We start from the raw sequence: 15,354 nt of genomic DNA on the forward strand, positions 1-15,354 counted from the left end.
ATCTGTAGAGGATCTCAATCCCAGCTGCACCAGAGAACCACCTGATGCTTGGTCTGTATACAATATACAGTCCTTTTAAGGGGGATTATACAGTTTCTTGGTAGAAGGATATATATATATATATATTTTTTTTTTTTCTTAGATGGGTGGGAATATGGTATTTTAGGAAAAATTGTTTTTTTTGAGTGTAGGCTCAGTTAGAACCTCTGTTGTTAACAGTTTCCCTTTAATGAAATTCCACGTTGTAATGGAGAATTTTTTTGTGCAGTGTGACTGGCAAGCTACGTATTGGCAGCGAATTAAAATAAGACCTTTCATGTATATTTCTTACGGTGCTGGTGTTAAAGCTAGGCATGTTACCATCTATCTATCAAGTTCACCTAATGGAAAGGCCTGTACCTTCCCAAGGAATGAGTGATTCTGCCAAGTCTTGGACCAGGCAGGAAGACCAGATCAGGGGGAACCCTCTGTGAGTCTAAAAGATACTTAAACTTTAGGCAAGTTCAGACCGTGGTCAGTAGGAGCACCAGCCCTGGGTTGTGTCTAAAGGGAGAGTTGGATCCAGCTGTAAACAACGAGGCCTTAATGCCCCTACTTTACCTGCCTTTACACTTTCAATTTGTAACTGTTACTTCCAGGATTTGGTCTGACTTTAATATTGTGTGGCCAGTTCTCTATTTATTTATTTTTGGCAAGAAATGCAATTTTTATCCCCCTAAATGTAATGTAGTTTCTCTTTCTAGTTGTCTCCCCCCATTTGCCCAAGTGGCAAAAAATTTATCTCAGTTACAGGTAATTAGTTTCTTTTGTCAATTTCTGGGTTCTCTTCTTCCTTTCCTCAGAGTTGCTTCTAAGTTCCAGGCATTTTTGTAGAGCTCTGTTTCAGGATTGGAGTGATCAAATTTATAATTGGTCCAGCTTGTGCCAGTCTGGTCCTTAGCTGCTCATCAACTCATATCAAAACTATGTTGTTGTCCCGGAGCTCTCCAGGTTTCTCTCTAGCTGAGCTAGTCCCTACAATTTCAGGGACACAGAAAAATTTTAATTGCTTTCCCAAGGGGTTGTTGACCAGTAATTTTTTATTTTATTATTATTTTTATGCAGTTTTTTTTGAGATAATCACATAGCATACAGTCATAACAAGTGTATAATCAGTTGTTCAGAGTATCATCATATAGTTGTGCTTTCATCACCACAAACTTTGAACATTTTCATTACTCCAAAAAATAAAAATTAAAATAAAAAAGAACATCCAAAACCTCCCATTCCCCACCTCCCCCATTGTTCATTTACCTTTTTTTAATACAGTTTAATTGAGATATATTCACACACCCTACAGTCATCCACAGTGTAGTTACAGCACCATCATACAATTGTGCGTACATCACCAGAATCAATTTTTGAAACTTTTTCTTACTCCAAAATAAAAATAAAGCAAAAAAGAACACTTAATTCTTTCCATCCCCTCCATCCCACCCTATTCTTCATCTAATTTTTGTCCCCATTTTCCCACTCATCTGTCCATACACTGGATAAAGGGAGTGTGAGCCACAAGGTTTTCACTATTATTACTTTTTAAAACCAATGCCAATGACTCTCATAGGAGAATGCTTCTTAAACTTAAAAGTGTATACTAGTCTCTTGGAGGATCTTGTTCAAATGAAGATGCTGATTCAGTTATGTCTGGAGTAATTTTGGAAATTCTGCATTTCTAACGAATTTCCAGGTGATGCCAATTCTGCTGGTCCATGCACCACACTTTGAATAGCAAAGCCATAGCGGACAGAGGGCTCTCACTTTAATGGAGTGCTCAGCTGCCGCTGCCTCTACTTGCTTGGGAAAGTGATGTGGCAATGGAGTGATTTGGTTAATGGCTGCAAATGCACTCCCTTTTTCTACCTCTTAATTTCTTAAGATAACATCACTGCTTAAAAGAATTATAGAAGAATAGCACTTCCCTACGATGTCCTAAGGCCCTTTCCAGTTACTCCAAATAGGTTCTGTTGGAATATTACTCTGGACTTTTCCAAGCGTTTATGGTTTATTTCAATCTATGCACCCCACCTGGAAGGGGAGATAAAAGATGAGCCTCAGTGATCCCTTTCTCCTGGTTTTCATGCCCTGTGTCATCCCCGCCCCTGGAGCATGGACTGGACTTACTGACTTCTAACAAAGAGAATACAGCAGAAGTGATGGAATGTCACTTCCCGATAAGGTTAAAAAAGACTGTGACTTCCTTATTGGGCACATGCTCTCTCTCTTGGATCACTTGCACTGGGGGAATGCAAGCTACCGTTTTGTGAGCAACCCCATGGAGAGGGCCACATGATGCAGCAAGAAACAGGCCCCGAGTTCAACAGGCTACAATATGAGTGAGCTTGGAAGAAATTCTTCAGTCCCAGTCCAGTCGTCCAGTCTTGAGATGACTGCAACCTTAAGAAAGACCCCGAGCCAGAGTGCCCAGTTGTGATACGCCTGGATTCCTGACCCAAGAAACTGTGAGATAATGAATGTTAGTCATTTTAAGTTGCTAAGTTTTGGGGCTAATTTGTTATGCAGCAACAGATAAATAGTATACCCACTAACTTAGATGCCAGACGCTTGGGGAACATACTTAAAATGTCCTGCTGGCCTATCAGGAAGGAAATTTAGAATTAATATAACAGAAGAAAAAGGGAAGCAGAGTTCCTGGCTGATTTGGCAGTTTGGTCTGAGTAATTGTAGTGAGTGGCTCAACATGACACATTCATTCTCACATTTGCTCTTAGACCTTTGGACATTTTTTTTTTTTTTTAATGTAGAACTCTGGGGTGTCTGAGTTTGAAATGCAGCTGAACCTTTATAGCCATAAACTGACCACACTGTCTTATCATCTTGCCTTGGGAAAGAGGAAAACTGTGGTGAAATCAGCATATCTCAAATTGCTAAAACCTCCCGTCTGACTAGATTGGAAGGTTCTTTTTCTCTACCCCCATTTCTACTCTCCATAGCTGGATTTTCTGACTCCAAGAAAACCACCTTTGATTATGTGAAGGTATTAAGAGGCTGGGGAAACACTGGTCCTTTTGTTACCAACAGTCTAGAGCGTTTGGGTGTGTGTGATGGTGGTGGGGTGACCCCGGCAAAGTTGGGAGGGCTTTGTGTTCACTCCAACTCAGAAAGACACTCCTTACTGAAAGTTGTGTGAAACGGACTCCAAAGGCATTGGAAGCCACGTTCCACGGCATCAGGACTGCCACTCCCCTGGAGCCCGGCAGCCCGGGGCCTCCCGGAGGAAGGCGACCCCCGCGCGTCCCAACTTCCCGCCGCGAGCGGAGCGCGGGGGTGCGCTGGGCGGGGCGGGGCGGGGGGGGCGGGGTCGGCCGCGCTCGCGCTCTCCCCGCCGCTCCCCTCCCCCGCGCTCTCTCCACCACTTCCCTCTCTCCGCGGGGCTGCCCGGCGGGCGCGACCTCAGCCAGCAGTGACGAGCCGGGAGAAACCCGCCGGCGCTGCGGGGGCGGCGGAGCGATGCCCTGGTCCCGCCGCGTCCTGAGCCCGCCCCCGGCCGCCCGCGGCTCCACGGGCCGGCGGCGGGAGTGAGCGGGAGCCAGAGGGAGAGGAGCCGCCGCCCGGCCCGCGATGTCACCATTGTTCAGCTGGGTGGCCAAGGTAGGCGGCGTCGGGGCAGCGCCCGTGACGGTTGCCGACGGCCCCGCGGTGCCCGCGTCCGGTGGGCACGGTTTTGGAGACTGGGAACCGTCGAGCCCGGGCTGGGCCGGTCCCTGGGCTTCGGAGGGACGGGTGGCGTCTGCAGCGTGGGGTCTAACCGAGGGGCGCCCGGCAGCTCGGGAACCCTGGGCCCGCTAGCGGCCAGCGCGGCTCGGGTCGGTTTGCAGGTAGCTTCTCATTCATTAGTATTTCAGCCGGGTGGGGTGCACCGGGAAGGCAGCATTACGCCCATTATGCAGGTGGGGAGAGTGAGGCTCGACACCGACACCCAGGTGTTGGCGCTTCGCGGTCGGCTTCTCCGGTCTTCTCAGACCCCACTGGCTCTGGAGTCCCCGTTTGGTGTTTCCGGGGCGTCGGGAGCTCGTCTGTCATCCTCATTGATACAAGTTTGTGTTTGGCTGGTGTAGTTCGCTGAGGATTCCTAAAGACTGTTCACAGAGGGTGTCTTTTGTTTTTAACTCCCTGGTTTCAAAGGAGGAGTTCTGTGTTCTGAAGTTTAAATGTAAATTATTTACTTTCTGTTTCCTAAGATTTTTGTTTTCAAAACATGAAGAATAACCGAGGTTTACCAATCGCGGTCAGTTCCACTATTTCTAACACGAAACGATTGGAGTAGATTTCCAGAGTTGCCCTCAGCTTGAGAACAGTAATAGAATTCTTTTTGTACTCTCCGGTAATACCAGTGTTTGTTTTTTGAATTCTACATCATTCTGAAAGTGCTGAACTCGCTGGTTCCCACTTACCTATATCACCTGCAGGCCAGCCACCCTGGCTGGCCCCTCATGGAGCTTACTTCCTGTATATGGCAGATAACTCACCTTGAGAGAACCCATTAGCCACTCTGTGACCCTTTAAAAATAATAATTAGGAAGTTAATGTATCTCTAGTTGATGATGCAATGCTTTTAGAATGTTATTTTTTAGTACACTTTTAAGAAGACCTATTTGTGAGACAGATATGGCTTTGTTTGTAGCATCAGTGATAAGAAAATAGAGACAGAAATCAGCATTAGTTATTAGATAGGTATTGCCTAATAACATTCTTTATCTGAATCCTCCCTGGAATCTTTCCTTCCCCAAACACAATTGATGGCAAAGTGAAGTGACTTTCAAAAAAGTTTTGAGTCAGTTTTGTGTTAAAGAAAAATTCATCATGCTCAGATTTTGTGGTTTGATGTGATAGCTATTAAGCTTTTATAAATAACTCTAAATTTTAAAAAAAGATGTAATGATGTAATGTAGTTTAAAAAGTAATTAGGGTGTGTTGTCCAGTTATATTTTACTTACTCATTCTGGGTTGAGGATTTTGAATCTGCCTTACACTGTTAGGCCAAAGTGAGAAAAAACAAATATGGACTCGTTATTTTATTTCAAAATCAGTAAGAAAATTTGTTTTGTAGTTTTATTTACTTTTTTGAAACATAATTAAGAACATAATTAAGAAATGCTCTTCACTATAGGAGTGAGATGGATTTGTATTTTGTTTGGTCTACTGAAGAGATGGTGAACACTCCAGACCAAAACTTGATTTCAACAAACATCAAGGGTCTTTACAAAGATTCTCAGCCTTCTGCAAGTAGCAGTATTTTGAAAAGTTCATGTAAATGAACTGAATGTTGATAAATTGACTTAGATTCTGAATCATGTTATTTCAAAGTTATTTAAACTATAGAACAAAAATTTCTTCTATGAAATGTTTTTGAAACAAATTTATAGCTGTCAGACTAACATTTAAAAATGTAGTTTGTTACTTTAAAATCTCTTTTCATCTAGGTGGTGCAGCTATTATAAATTGTATCCTGAAATGGATTGATTTACATAGGCAGTGGTATTCTGTGAGAGATTTTAGAATATGAAATTATTCTTTGAAAGTTCATTTCATGGGGATTATAGATTATAAGAACGAAATTCTATGAGAGCTATTTGTTCTATGGTTAAGAAGCAAGTCATTAACATGCTTTACCTTATAAACTAGAGAATGTTTTAAAGACAGAGGTAAGAGGCAAAGATAATATATAATGTTTATAATCTCAAGGTGCATTGATGCTTGATTTTAGAATCAAGAACCCACAAAAGCAATAGACACATACTTCACACAGATGCTTTCACATCAAATTACGCAGCTGAGTTTTCTTTCTCACGTTGACCTTTGCAATTGAAGCTCAACACCTGGTAGGGAAGGAGAAGAGGAGTGGGTGTTGCTTGATGCTGATGGACACCTGAGCATAATTTATTTTTCCTGGGTGATGCACTAATATTATATAAATATTGAATATGCTGAGTGAGCAGTTTCTTGGTTTAGGAATGAAGCTAAAATAGGAAGTGTTTTATTTCAAAGAGTTTATCTGTTAAAAAATAAATTGAGATGTGATTGGTGTTTTTTTTTTTTTTTCATGGACATGATCTGGAACATAAGAGCAGGTGTGCATTACATCTCAAATGGGGACCAGCTTTATAGAGGTGTGATTTCTTGACTAGTTTTTCCCCTGGGGCACTTGATTTTTCACTTAGAATATAAATAAAAATGCATTTCTGGAACTTTGATGCTGAACTCACAGACATCCCCAACAACCTGGCAGTTTGGAATATTTCTATTGATTGTTTCTAAGCCTCTGTATCTTTTAATGAAGACTTTGAAAACTGCAGCAGGATTGGCAGGTAACTTTCTGAATTTACTTGGATTTGTACCTGCCTGTAAATATGATTAAAATTGCTAGTTTCTCAAATTAGTGTATATTAAATATGTGTTACATTATCAGATAAAATGGAAAATGGGACCTAAATATAGTTGCATCTTGTGTGTTCTCCAATCCAAGTGCAGTTTCATATAGTTTATGCCAGGCATTAAGTTATTTTCCAGGGCTCATGTATTTATTTAGCAGACATTTATTGTGTAGCTCTTTGTACTGGTCACCGTTTATGCCCTGGAGGATTTAGTTTGCTTTGCACAATAGGCTTATCCTTTAAAAAATGTATGCACTGAAGCTTTGTAAGCCACATAAATGCTTTAGGGAAGGAAACCTTTTGTAGAAAAAGTGATCACTAATCAATATTTTATGCAAAACCAGATTTTCCATATTTTGGCCTTATAGATTTACCAGTTTTCTTCATTCAGCAAGTCATTTAATTGATTTGCTCAACAAAGATATTTAGTGAGGACTTTCTTTGTGCCTGGTACTGTTTTAAGAGCTGGGGATGTAGCAGCAAACAAGACAGATCATGTTCCTGCTTTTATGGAGTACACATTCTAAAAAGAAGAGCCATATCATAAAGAAGCAAAACATAGAAAAGGGAGGTAATTCCGAAGGTAGTAAGAGCTATGAAGAAATAAGTAAGCAATGTGGTTTGGTAGAGTGCTTTCTACCCCTCTCCTCAAGATTGGAGGTGGTCAGGAGGTGTGGAGGTAACATTTCATCTGAGACCTGAGATCACAAAACATGTTCCAGGTGGAGGGGGCAGCCGGGACCAAGGCCTGGAGGTGGGAACCAGGTGGGTCATGAGGTCCGGGCTAGGCCACTTGGGGCCCTGTAGGTACAGTATGGGGTGGTTTATGTTTGTGTTTAAGTGCAATAGGAAATCATTAGAGGATATTAGAGAGAGGAGTGATGCCAGCTGCTACGCATTTGGATGGAAGTGAGGAGACCACTTAGGAAGCTGTTGTGGTTCCGGCTGAGGGGATGATGGTCGCTTGAACTTAGGTAGCAGAGGTGGGGAAAGGATGCGGGATCACCAGTGGACACATGATTGTTCTTTATCTTCTGAAGTGATGTGACCCAGTGGCTTTGCTATCTTGTTTGTCTGAGATTGGTGCAAATGACCCGGTAACTAACTGGTTTTCGTATGTTGAGTCTAAGTGCAACTTGTCCTTTGGTTGACTGCTTCTAACCACTGCCTTCAGGTCCAGGTGTGGTTGTGTCCTGATCCTGGGCTTATTTATTTACCTTTCAGGCTTCCCACAGATTGTCCCAGCTCACCTTGGGTGCTTCTTACCAGTTGACTTGCCTTCTGTTTACCAGTGGGCAGCGGGCTTCCTGTGAGGTGTGAATCTGTACTGCAGCGCACTTCTTCTGCTGACTTGTTTAAATCAGTCTGATTTGGTTTGCCCTTAAGGTGTGTCCTACGCTAACATGGTGGATTATTTAAAAAACAAAACTTTAAAACATGTTTCTTCTGTACACTGATTGTTTAATTAGTGGATGTCTGAGTTTAAATTTAATAAAGAGGGAAGAACTCATTGTTGTCATAGTCAAACCATCCCTTGAGTGTGAAAAATCTGCTACCTCTGCTAAGCAAAGCTGGTGTAACCACGACTGAGTTTCCAGCAGAGTTCCTGAGGCAGCCGCGGTGGCCTTTCTTTGGGAGCTCCAAAAACTTAGGACACAGATTGATTTTACCAAGAGAGGATGGAGGAAAACTCCCATAGTCCAGGACAGAACACTGAACCCAGATGAGAACAAGGCAAATTCAAGTTTGTTCCTCTGGATAAATTCCCTAAACTGACCTTAGCCTATGTGTCCCTTTGCCCAGGTCTTCCATTTATCAAAACCTTCTCATCCTTGATCCTTTTCCTGAAACACCTCTGATTACTTATTCTTTCATTCATTCATTCACTCATTCATTCATCCATCCAGTGGATGAGTGTATTAACACAGTGAAGAAAATGACCTGAGCCTGTGTGTACCCATGCCCTGGTCTTCCATTTTTAACTGTCAGAATATTCTCATCCTTGATCCCTTTCCTGATTATGTATTCATTCGTTCATTTGTTCACTCATTCATTCATCCAGTGGATTAATGAATTAATGTATTACATAGGGAAGAAAATAGTCTGTAAGGCATTTCCACTGCCCTGCAGGAGTTCCTAGGCTGTCTGGCAGGGAGGATAGGCCAGAAGCCAGCTGGGCTGTGTCGAGGGAGCGCAAACAGCAGCCCCTAAAGGTGCTGAAGAGGTGTTAGTCATTGAAGGGCAGGGTGTGTCAGGGTTCGGAGTAACATGCCAAGCCTGGAGGCACATTGGAGGAAGCCTAGTCCCAGTTGATTGGTAGGGCTAGAGGAGAATCTGCAAAAGGTAGACTGGGCAGATGAGCAGGGGCCAGGATGTGCATGGCACACACACCCCTTCAGGAGAGCTGACATTTTTTCCTGGGGCACTGGGGACCCGTTAGGGAGCCATAGTTGATATTTGCCCAAACTAGTATGGCCATGTGGTCCATTCTTTGCGATGCCTTATATCACAGTTGTTTGGATATCTTATCTCTTCTACTTGTCTGTAAGCTCCATGAAGGCAGGGGAAATGTTATCTTCTGTACATACAAATTGTGTGGATATCTTGTTAAAATACAGCTCTAGTCTAGTACATCTGGGGTAGTTTAGTACTAAAGTCTGCATTTCTAACAGGCTGGAGAAAATATTGGGGTGATGCTGTTGCTGCTGGTCTGGGAACCACACTGAGTAGCAAGGTTTGAGAATGCATGTGTTTTTGTTCACACTTTCAATTGAATATAGGAGTCACTAGTATTTTTTGGAACAGGTGTCATGATTTCAGATCGATTACTTGTATCTTCTGGGAAGATAATAGTGAAATTAGTATCCCATGAAATAACATTTTAAGGAAATCAGTGACCTTGAAACTGGGTGTTTGGGTACAGGTGGAAGAGGAAATTTGCGGTGCATAGTCTTGCACCTTTTTAAAAATGTGAACTTTTTACTTATTAACTGGTCAGTTTATCAAATGAAAAGATGACGTGTCCTCTTTTTTACTGTATTTAACTTGGCCCCAAGTACCATTAGAACAGTGTAATGGAGTAAGAATTAGATTGTTATTTTAAAAATAGCATCAAATTGTCCTCCTTCTTTTAAGGAGTAGAAGTAAGAAATTAATTCTGATGAGTTCTATTTTATAATTTTTATTGGTATTCAGGAGCATCTGAAAAACCTACAGAAATAGCAAAAGTTTATTTGCTTATATTTGTAAATCTAATCTTCAGTATCTCTGATTTTTCCATTAGTTTAATTTTGATTTTGCTGTTGGAAGTGTGATGAGCACAGTCTATACTATTTTATCAGATTTATAAGAAAGGTGATAGAAAAAGGATTTCTTTAGTTTTCAGTCATTTAATGGCCCTACCCATTCAGCGTGATTATTTTACTAGGGCACTATGAAAGTTCAGACAGAAGGAGTGAGCTTGCTACAATGAAGAGGGACAGTTTGAAGAACTCATAGGAGCTGAAAGAGGAGCTTCAGCTTACAGAGACATTTTGGAGATAGCCTTTGAAAGCAGACTTTTGCTCCGGAGAAGCTGAGAAAGGACAAATGCTCAAGAGCAACTAAGGGTGACATTTTTGAGAAGCTGAGGCCTAGGGAGGAACGTCCTGAGAGAAAGCCATTCTGAAACCAGAACTCTGGAGCAGATGCCAGCCACATGCCTTCCCAGCTGACAGAGGTTTTCTGGATGCCATTGGCCATCCTCCAGTGAAGGTACCTGATTATTGATATGTTACCTTGGACACTTTATGGCCTTAAGACTGTAACTGTGTAAACAAATAAACCCCCTTTATAAAAGCCATTCCATTTCTGGTATCTTGCATCCCAGTGGCATTGACAAACCAGAATAGATGCCTATCTATCAAACAATATATTGTCTTTCAGAATACTTTATGCAATCACCTGAATATATGAATGTGAAATTCAGGGGTGGTGGTGCCTGCCAGGAAATGTGCAATGAAAAGAAGCCCGAAGATGAGCAGTTGGTTGGGATGGGTGAGGATCCTTTGACATGTGAAGGCTGTCATGAACATTCCTGCAGCTTGGAGGACTGACTAATTGCATGAACTGTTTGCTGGAAGAAATCATGGCCCTGGGGTTTGAAGAAAGTGGAAGTTGCCCAAGTCCTGTGTGGTGAAATAGCTCCCTAGGACTAGGCTGCAGTGTTCTGCTGATTCACTTAGTGCTCCTCTTTTCAGGGAGGTGGCCCATGGGAGATGGGGTAGGTGTGTTTAATGTATCTTCTTTGCTCCTCTAATATGGGTGATTGAGTTTGTTCAGAAAAATGTCACTGACAAAGGGGGTTTAATAGGAGGGAAAACTACATTAGCATTAATACAACCACAGAAGGGAAGAGATGCCTACATTTTTGAGTACTTAATATGGGCCAGCTACTGTGCTGGGAGTAGTCAAATTCCCTAATTTATTTAACTCTCAAAATAATTGTAGGGGTAGGTGGTATTATTCCCTCCTCCCATCTTTTTTTGTGAAGGGAATAGGAAGAAACTGAAGTCCAAAGAGGTTAAAGTCCCTGAATTTAATGATATTCTTGGTTAGTTAGGGAATAAAGTGGGAAAAGATAAAAATCACTGGTTGAAAGAGTGAAGGTTGGTAAATTTTGGATGGGGGTGAAGGGTTGGGGGAGGGTGGCATCAGGGCAATTATATGATAGACCAAAAGAGGTCAGTTTTGAGATGACCACTAGCCTCAGTTTTCATTGTCTTGTTGATTTGAGTAGTGGATTTTAGAGCATTACCACCTGTACTGGGTTGAATAGTGTCCCCCCAAATGCATGGTCACCTGGAACCTCAGAGTGTGACTTTATTTGGAAATAGGGTCTTAGTTGTAATAGGGTCTTTGCAGTTAAGATGAGGTCATACTGGATTAGGGTGGGCTTTAAATCTAGTGACTGGTGTTCTTATAAGAAAGCAATGTGAAGGCACCCAGGGAAGAAGTCTGAGTGACAGTGGAGAAAGAGATTGCAGTGATGCAGCTACAAGCCAAGGAAGGCCAAAAGTTGCTGGCAGCCACCAGGAGCCAGGAAGAAGCAAGGACAGATTCTTGCTAGAGCTTACAGAAGAAACATGGCCCTGCTGACACCTTAATTTCAGACTTTTAGCCTCCACAGCTGTGACAATAAATTTCTGTGTTTCTGTTACCCATTTTGTGGTAGTCCGTTATGGCAGCGCTAGGAAACTGTATACCATCTATTCTTGTATTCTTTTCAGGGCACCATGGAACCATGTTTTGTAGTTACTCTGCTTATCTGGAAAAATCCTCTTTATGTTGAGGGTCTTAATGGAGAATCTTACCATAGTGGGCATTTTCAGCCTCTGACAGTACACTGGACAGGAAATTAAAATACCTGGGTTGGAGATCCAGGTTTGTCCTGTGTTAGATCAGCCTTGGCCAGGTGACCTGAGATGAAGATCATTACCTTACCTATCATAGGTAGTGTTGTTTGGGAGTCAACTAGGATGATGTGAGTGAGTGTAATCTGTAAAGCACTCACTCTTTTGGATGAGCTTTTCTAGGCAATGGGGCATAGCAATGTTCCTGTTAAATTTCTTGGCCTCAAGCAAGTTATATTTCCTTGGGTCTCAGTTCTTGATCTATAAAATGAGATATTGAATGACTGTTAACACTCTTTTTCAATTTTGAACCTGTGTCTCTGGTACTGCAAATCAGGCCAATCATTTTAGTTTGCCCACCTCTGATAAGGAAAGGATGGTTCCTGGAGCCCTGGGCCTGGAACAGATCCTCTATCTGCCAGCGAAGGCATGATCTTGGGCTTCTTTCTAAACCATAATGTGAATGTATCCATCTGTAAGTAGTCTTCCTCCAGGTTGTTGAGGAGTATCCATGTAACATACATAGAACAGTGCCTGGCCCTGATTAAGCACTTAGTAAGCTTGAGCCATCACCATCATTGCTGCCATCTTCTTTTAATTTGGTAATCTAGTTCTGTGCTCTCTTTTTAAAGACAAAAATTATCGAGCCTTTGAGAGGTGAAGTGGCTTTCCCAGAGTCATGGCTAGGATTAAAACGAGCTGTTTTGACTCACTCCAGTGTTCTTTGCCTTACCCAGTCCTACCATGATATCTAGATTATTTCTGTTGTTTTATTACATTCTGCATGAATTAAACATGAACAGTAGTTCTGTACTGGTTCTCTAGTACAGAATGAAAGCAAAGCACTTTCATCAGGCCACAGGTAATTTAGATCAAATAAGGAGAAAATGGGGCAGAGAGAATTACACTGACTCTTGCCACCAGCAGTCTGTGTGACATTGCCCAAGGTCACAGCTCTGTGCCTTGATTTCTCCTCTCCTAAAGTAGGGTATGGAGGGACTGCTTGCCGGTTTGTGAACGCCTCACAATACTGTGAAAAATTTCTTCACTGCCAAGGCTGTTAAACTCCATAAAATAGTTTGCCAACCAAAGATGTAGTTTCTCCAATTTTGGGAAACTTTAAAAATAGACAGGAAGTTTATTTGTTTAGCAGAGTTTGTAATTGTAGGCCTGCCCAAGGCAGAGAATCAACCAAAAAATTTTTTTTGGAAGGTTCTTTTTACAGGGTGGACCCAAAGGAAATCAGTCATTAGGTGAAAATAAACTGTAAGATCTTTAAGACAACATTTGCTTTGAGATATTTACGCAGGTCTATTGTGAAGGTCTCTATTGTGTCAGGCTTTTTGTTTTTTTTAACATGTAGGTTTCTAAATTTAAACTATTAGAGACTTAATTATAAAATTTGATTTCAGAAACACAAATCAAAAGCCCTCTTATGAGTAATGGGTTTGTGGCTCGTTGTGTACTGATTATAAATAAATTGTATAGTAAGTATGGTCACAGTCTATTACAGTTCCAGAAATCACCATGTTACCAAGTTTCCAGGAAGATGGAAGGGACTCACCTACCATTTGTAACAATATAAGATTGGCATAATGTTACACTGGAGTTTCGTGTAGGGCAGTCCTTGGGTCTGTGCGACCCGATTTTGGTGTGGCTGAAAGAATATCACACTGAGGTTTGGGCTGCCTGGTTTTGACAATTCCATAGCATGTAAACCAGCTGAGATCTCTAGGCTTTTTTTCCCCAGGGAAAGAGCTCGATGTACTAGACCACCAGAGCATATAACTCTGTATTAACTTTTACAGTCTCTCTTTGAGGGAGTGGTGTGGTTTATCTGGACCTTCTTGGCCAAAAAAGCCCAGCTGCTCTTGGTGGATCACGGTATGTTTCTTGTGCATCTTCTCTGCCCCAGGCACTGGAGATGCAGAGATACTTGGATGAGCAAGGCACGGCTCCTGCCCTCGTGGAGCTCACGGTTGTGCGAAGGTAGTTACACCCTAGTCCTGATATACAGCAGGCCAGAGGAGCTGTAAAACCTCTGAGTAGCTCTTTGGCATACAGTGGTAATAATTTTCCAAATACAGTAAATCTCACTTCACAGTCTTGCTGTTGATGTTAATCAGCAAGGTTGGTGGGAACTGATTGTACACTGTTAACTTAAATATTGTTCTTCTCAAAAACTGAGTTTTTGGTTTGGGAGCCAGAGATGTGGTTGCGATATAGGTGTTAAGAAACCTCCTGCAGGGTTATGCTGATTTGGGGAGCATTTTGGATCGAGTTTTTGCTGTTAATTCTGGTTAATAGCTGGTCCTCAGCCCCTTTAGTTAGACCCCAGGGTTGGCACCCTGTACCTCCACATAGGGCTTGCTGCTAAACTTGAAAATGCAAACAGGGTGAGTTCTCGAGTCTAAGAGAAATACTTCCAAGTCACTGGAAATGGGGGCACTGCCTGCTCTTCTAATTTTTTTTTTTTTTTTTTTTGAATTTAGTGGGCTTAGAGGTTTTAGCCTAATAAGGAAATTTTATCCCAATTAAAGGCAAATCAGGGGAGCTAGTGTGGCCCAGAGGAGGCCTGAATGGGAGGTCAGATTCCTTCCAGCCTGGCTCGGTGACCGGATATAAGTCATCCCGGCCCCCGTGGCTTCCTTTCCTGATCTGTAAAATGAATAGGCTGAATAAGTGATTTGAGGACCCCACCCAAGGATGGAGGGCTGTGGAGGGCAGACTGAGAAAGAATGGAAGAAGCTGCTTGAGCAAATGCATGGAGGTGGAAATCCTAATGAGTAGAGGCCCAGGACATATTTGAGTGAAAATGAGTGAAATCCACTCTGGTCAGAGAATAGGGCGCTTGCAGGAAAGCCAGGTGAAATAAGGCAGGAAGAGTTGATTGGAGCCTCATCCCGGAGGACCCCGAGATTGGGCTGGGGTGTTTATTTTTCAGTAGAGATTGATGAGCTCTAAAAGATTTGTGAGCAGGTGGCAGATGCCATCAGAGCTGTGCTTCTTGTAGATGAGTTCTCGGAGAGGGATGGGTAGGGAGAGGCCCAGCTGCAGATGGGGGTTCTTGTGGTCTGGCCAAGTTGAAGTGCAACATGGACCAGTGCTTGAGGCTTTGGGGTTCATGGTGAGAGCATATCCACTCTGATGGCTTATTGAAAGATGAGCCTGGTCGCCTGGAAGGTATTTGGGGAAATAAGGAATTAAGGAGGAGAACTTATTTTAGGATAAAGAAGTTGAGCTTGGTTTGGGATGTTTTGAGGTTATGGTATCTGAAGTCTGAGTGGGTGATTCTTTAAAGAGATGATTAGAAATTTGAATCATTTAAGAAAGATTCAGAGCTAGAGATGTAGATTAAGAAATTATTGTAGGCCTTGTGGGAGTAGATAAGATCCTGGTGGGTGAGCGATAGTAGAGAGAAAAGCAGAACTCTCCAGGATGTCTATGAAATGGAAGTGCATTTTATCAAATATACTCTCAGTGACATAATTGCATTTGTTAGCTTATTGCCCTATTTTCCCCCTTTGGGCTTG

At 42.3% G+C, this 15,354-nt stretch overlaps 1 protein-coding gene across 4 annotated transcripts in view; it reads left to right on the forward strand.

Moving 5' to 3' along the window:
• Positions 1-15,354, forward strand: part of TBC1D1 (TBC1 domain family member 1) — a 238,182-nt gene that overhangs the window by 62,347 nt on the left and 160,481 nt on the right. Inside the window, exon 1 of one of the 4 annotated variants that reach the window (XM_037829565.1) lies at positions 3,388-3,648. The exons of the other annotated variants lie outside the window; for them this stretch is intronic. Coding sequence (XP_037685493.1) covers positions 3,619-3,648 — 30 coding nt within the window. The 5' untranslated portion in view covers positions 3,388-3,618. Of the gene's footprint in view, positions 1-3,387; positions 3,649-15,354 lie in introns of those variants that run through there. 4 annotated transcript variants of the gene reach the window in all.

Source organism: Choloepus didactylus, chromosome 3 (assembly GCF_015220235.1).
Source record: "Choloepus didactylus isolate mChoDid1 chromosome 3, mChoDid1.pri, whole genome shotgun sequence".
In the NCBI taxonomy this organism is placed as follows: Eukaryota; Metazoa; Chordata; class Mammalia; order Pilosa; family Megalonychidae; genus Choloepus; species Choloepus didactylus.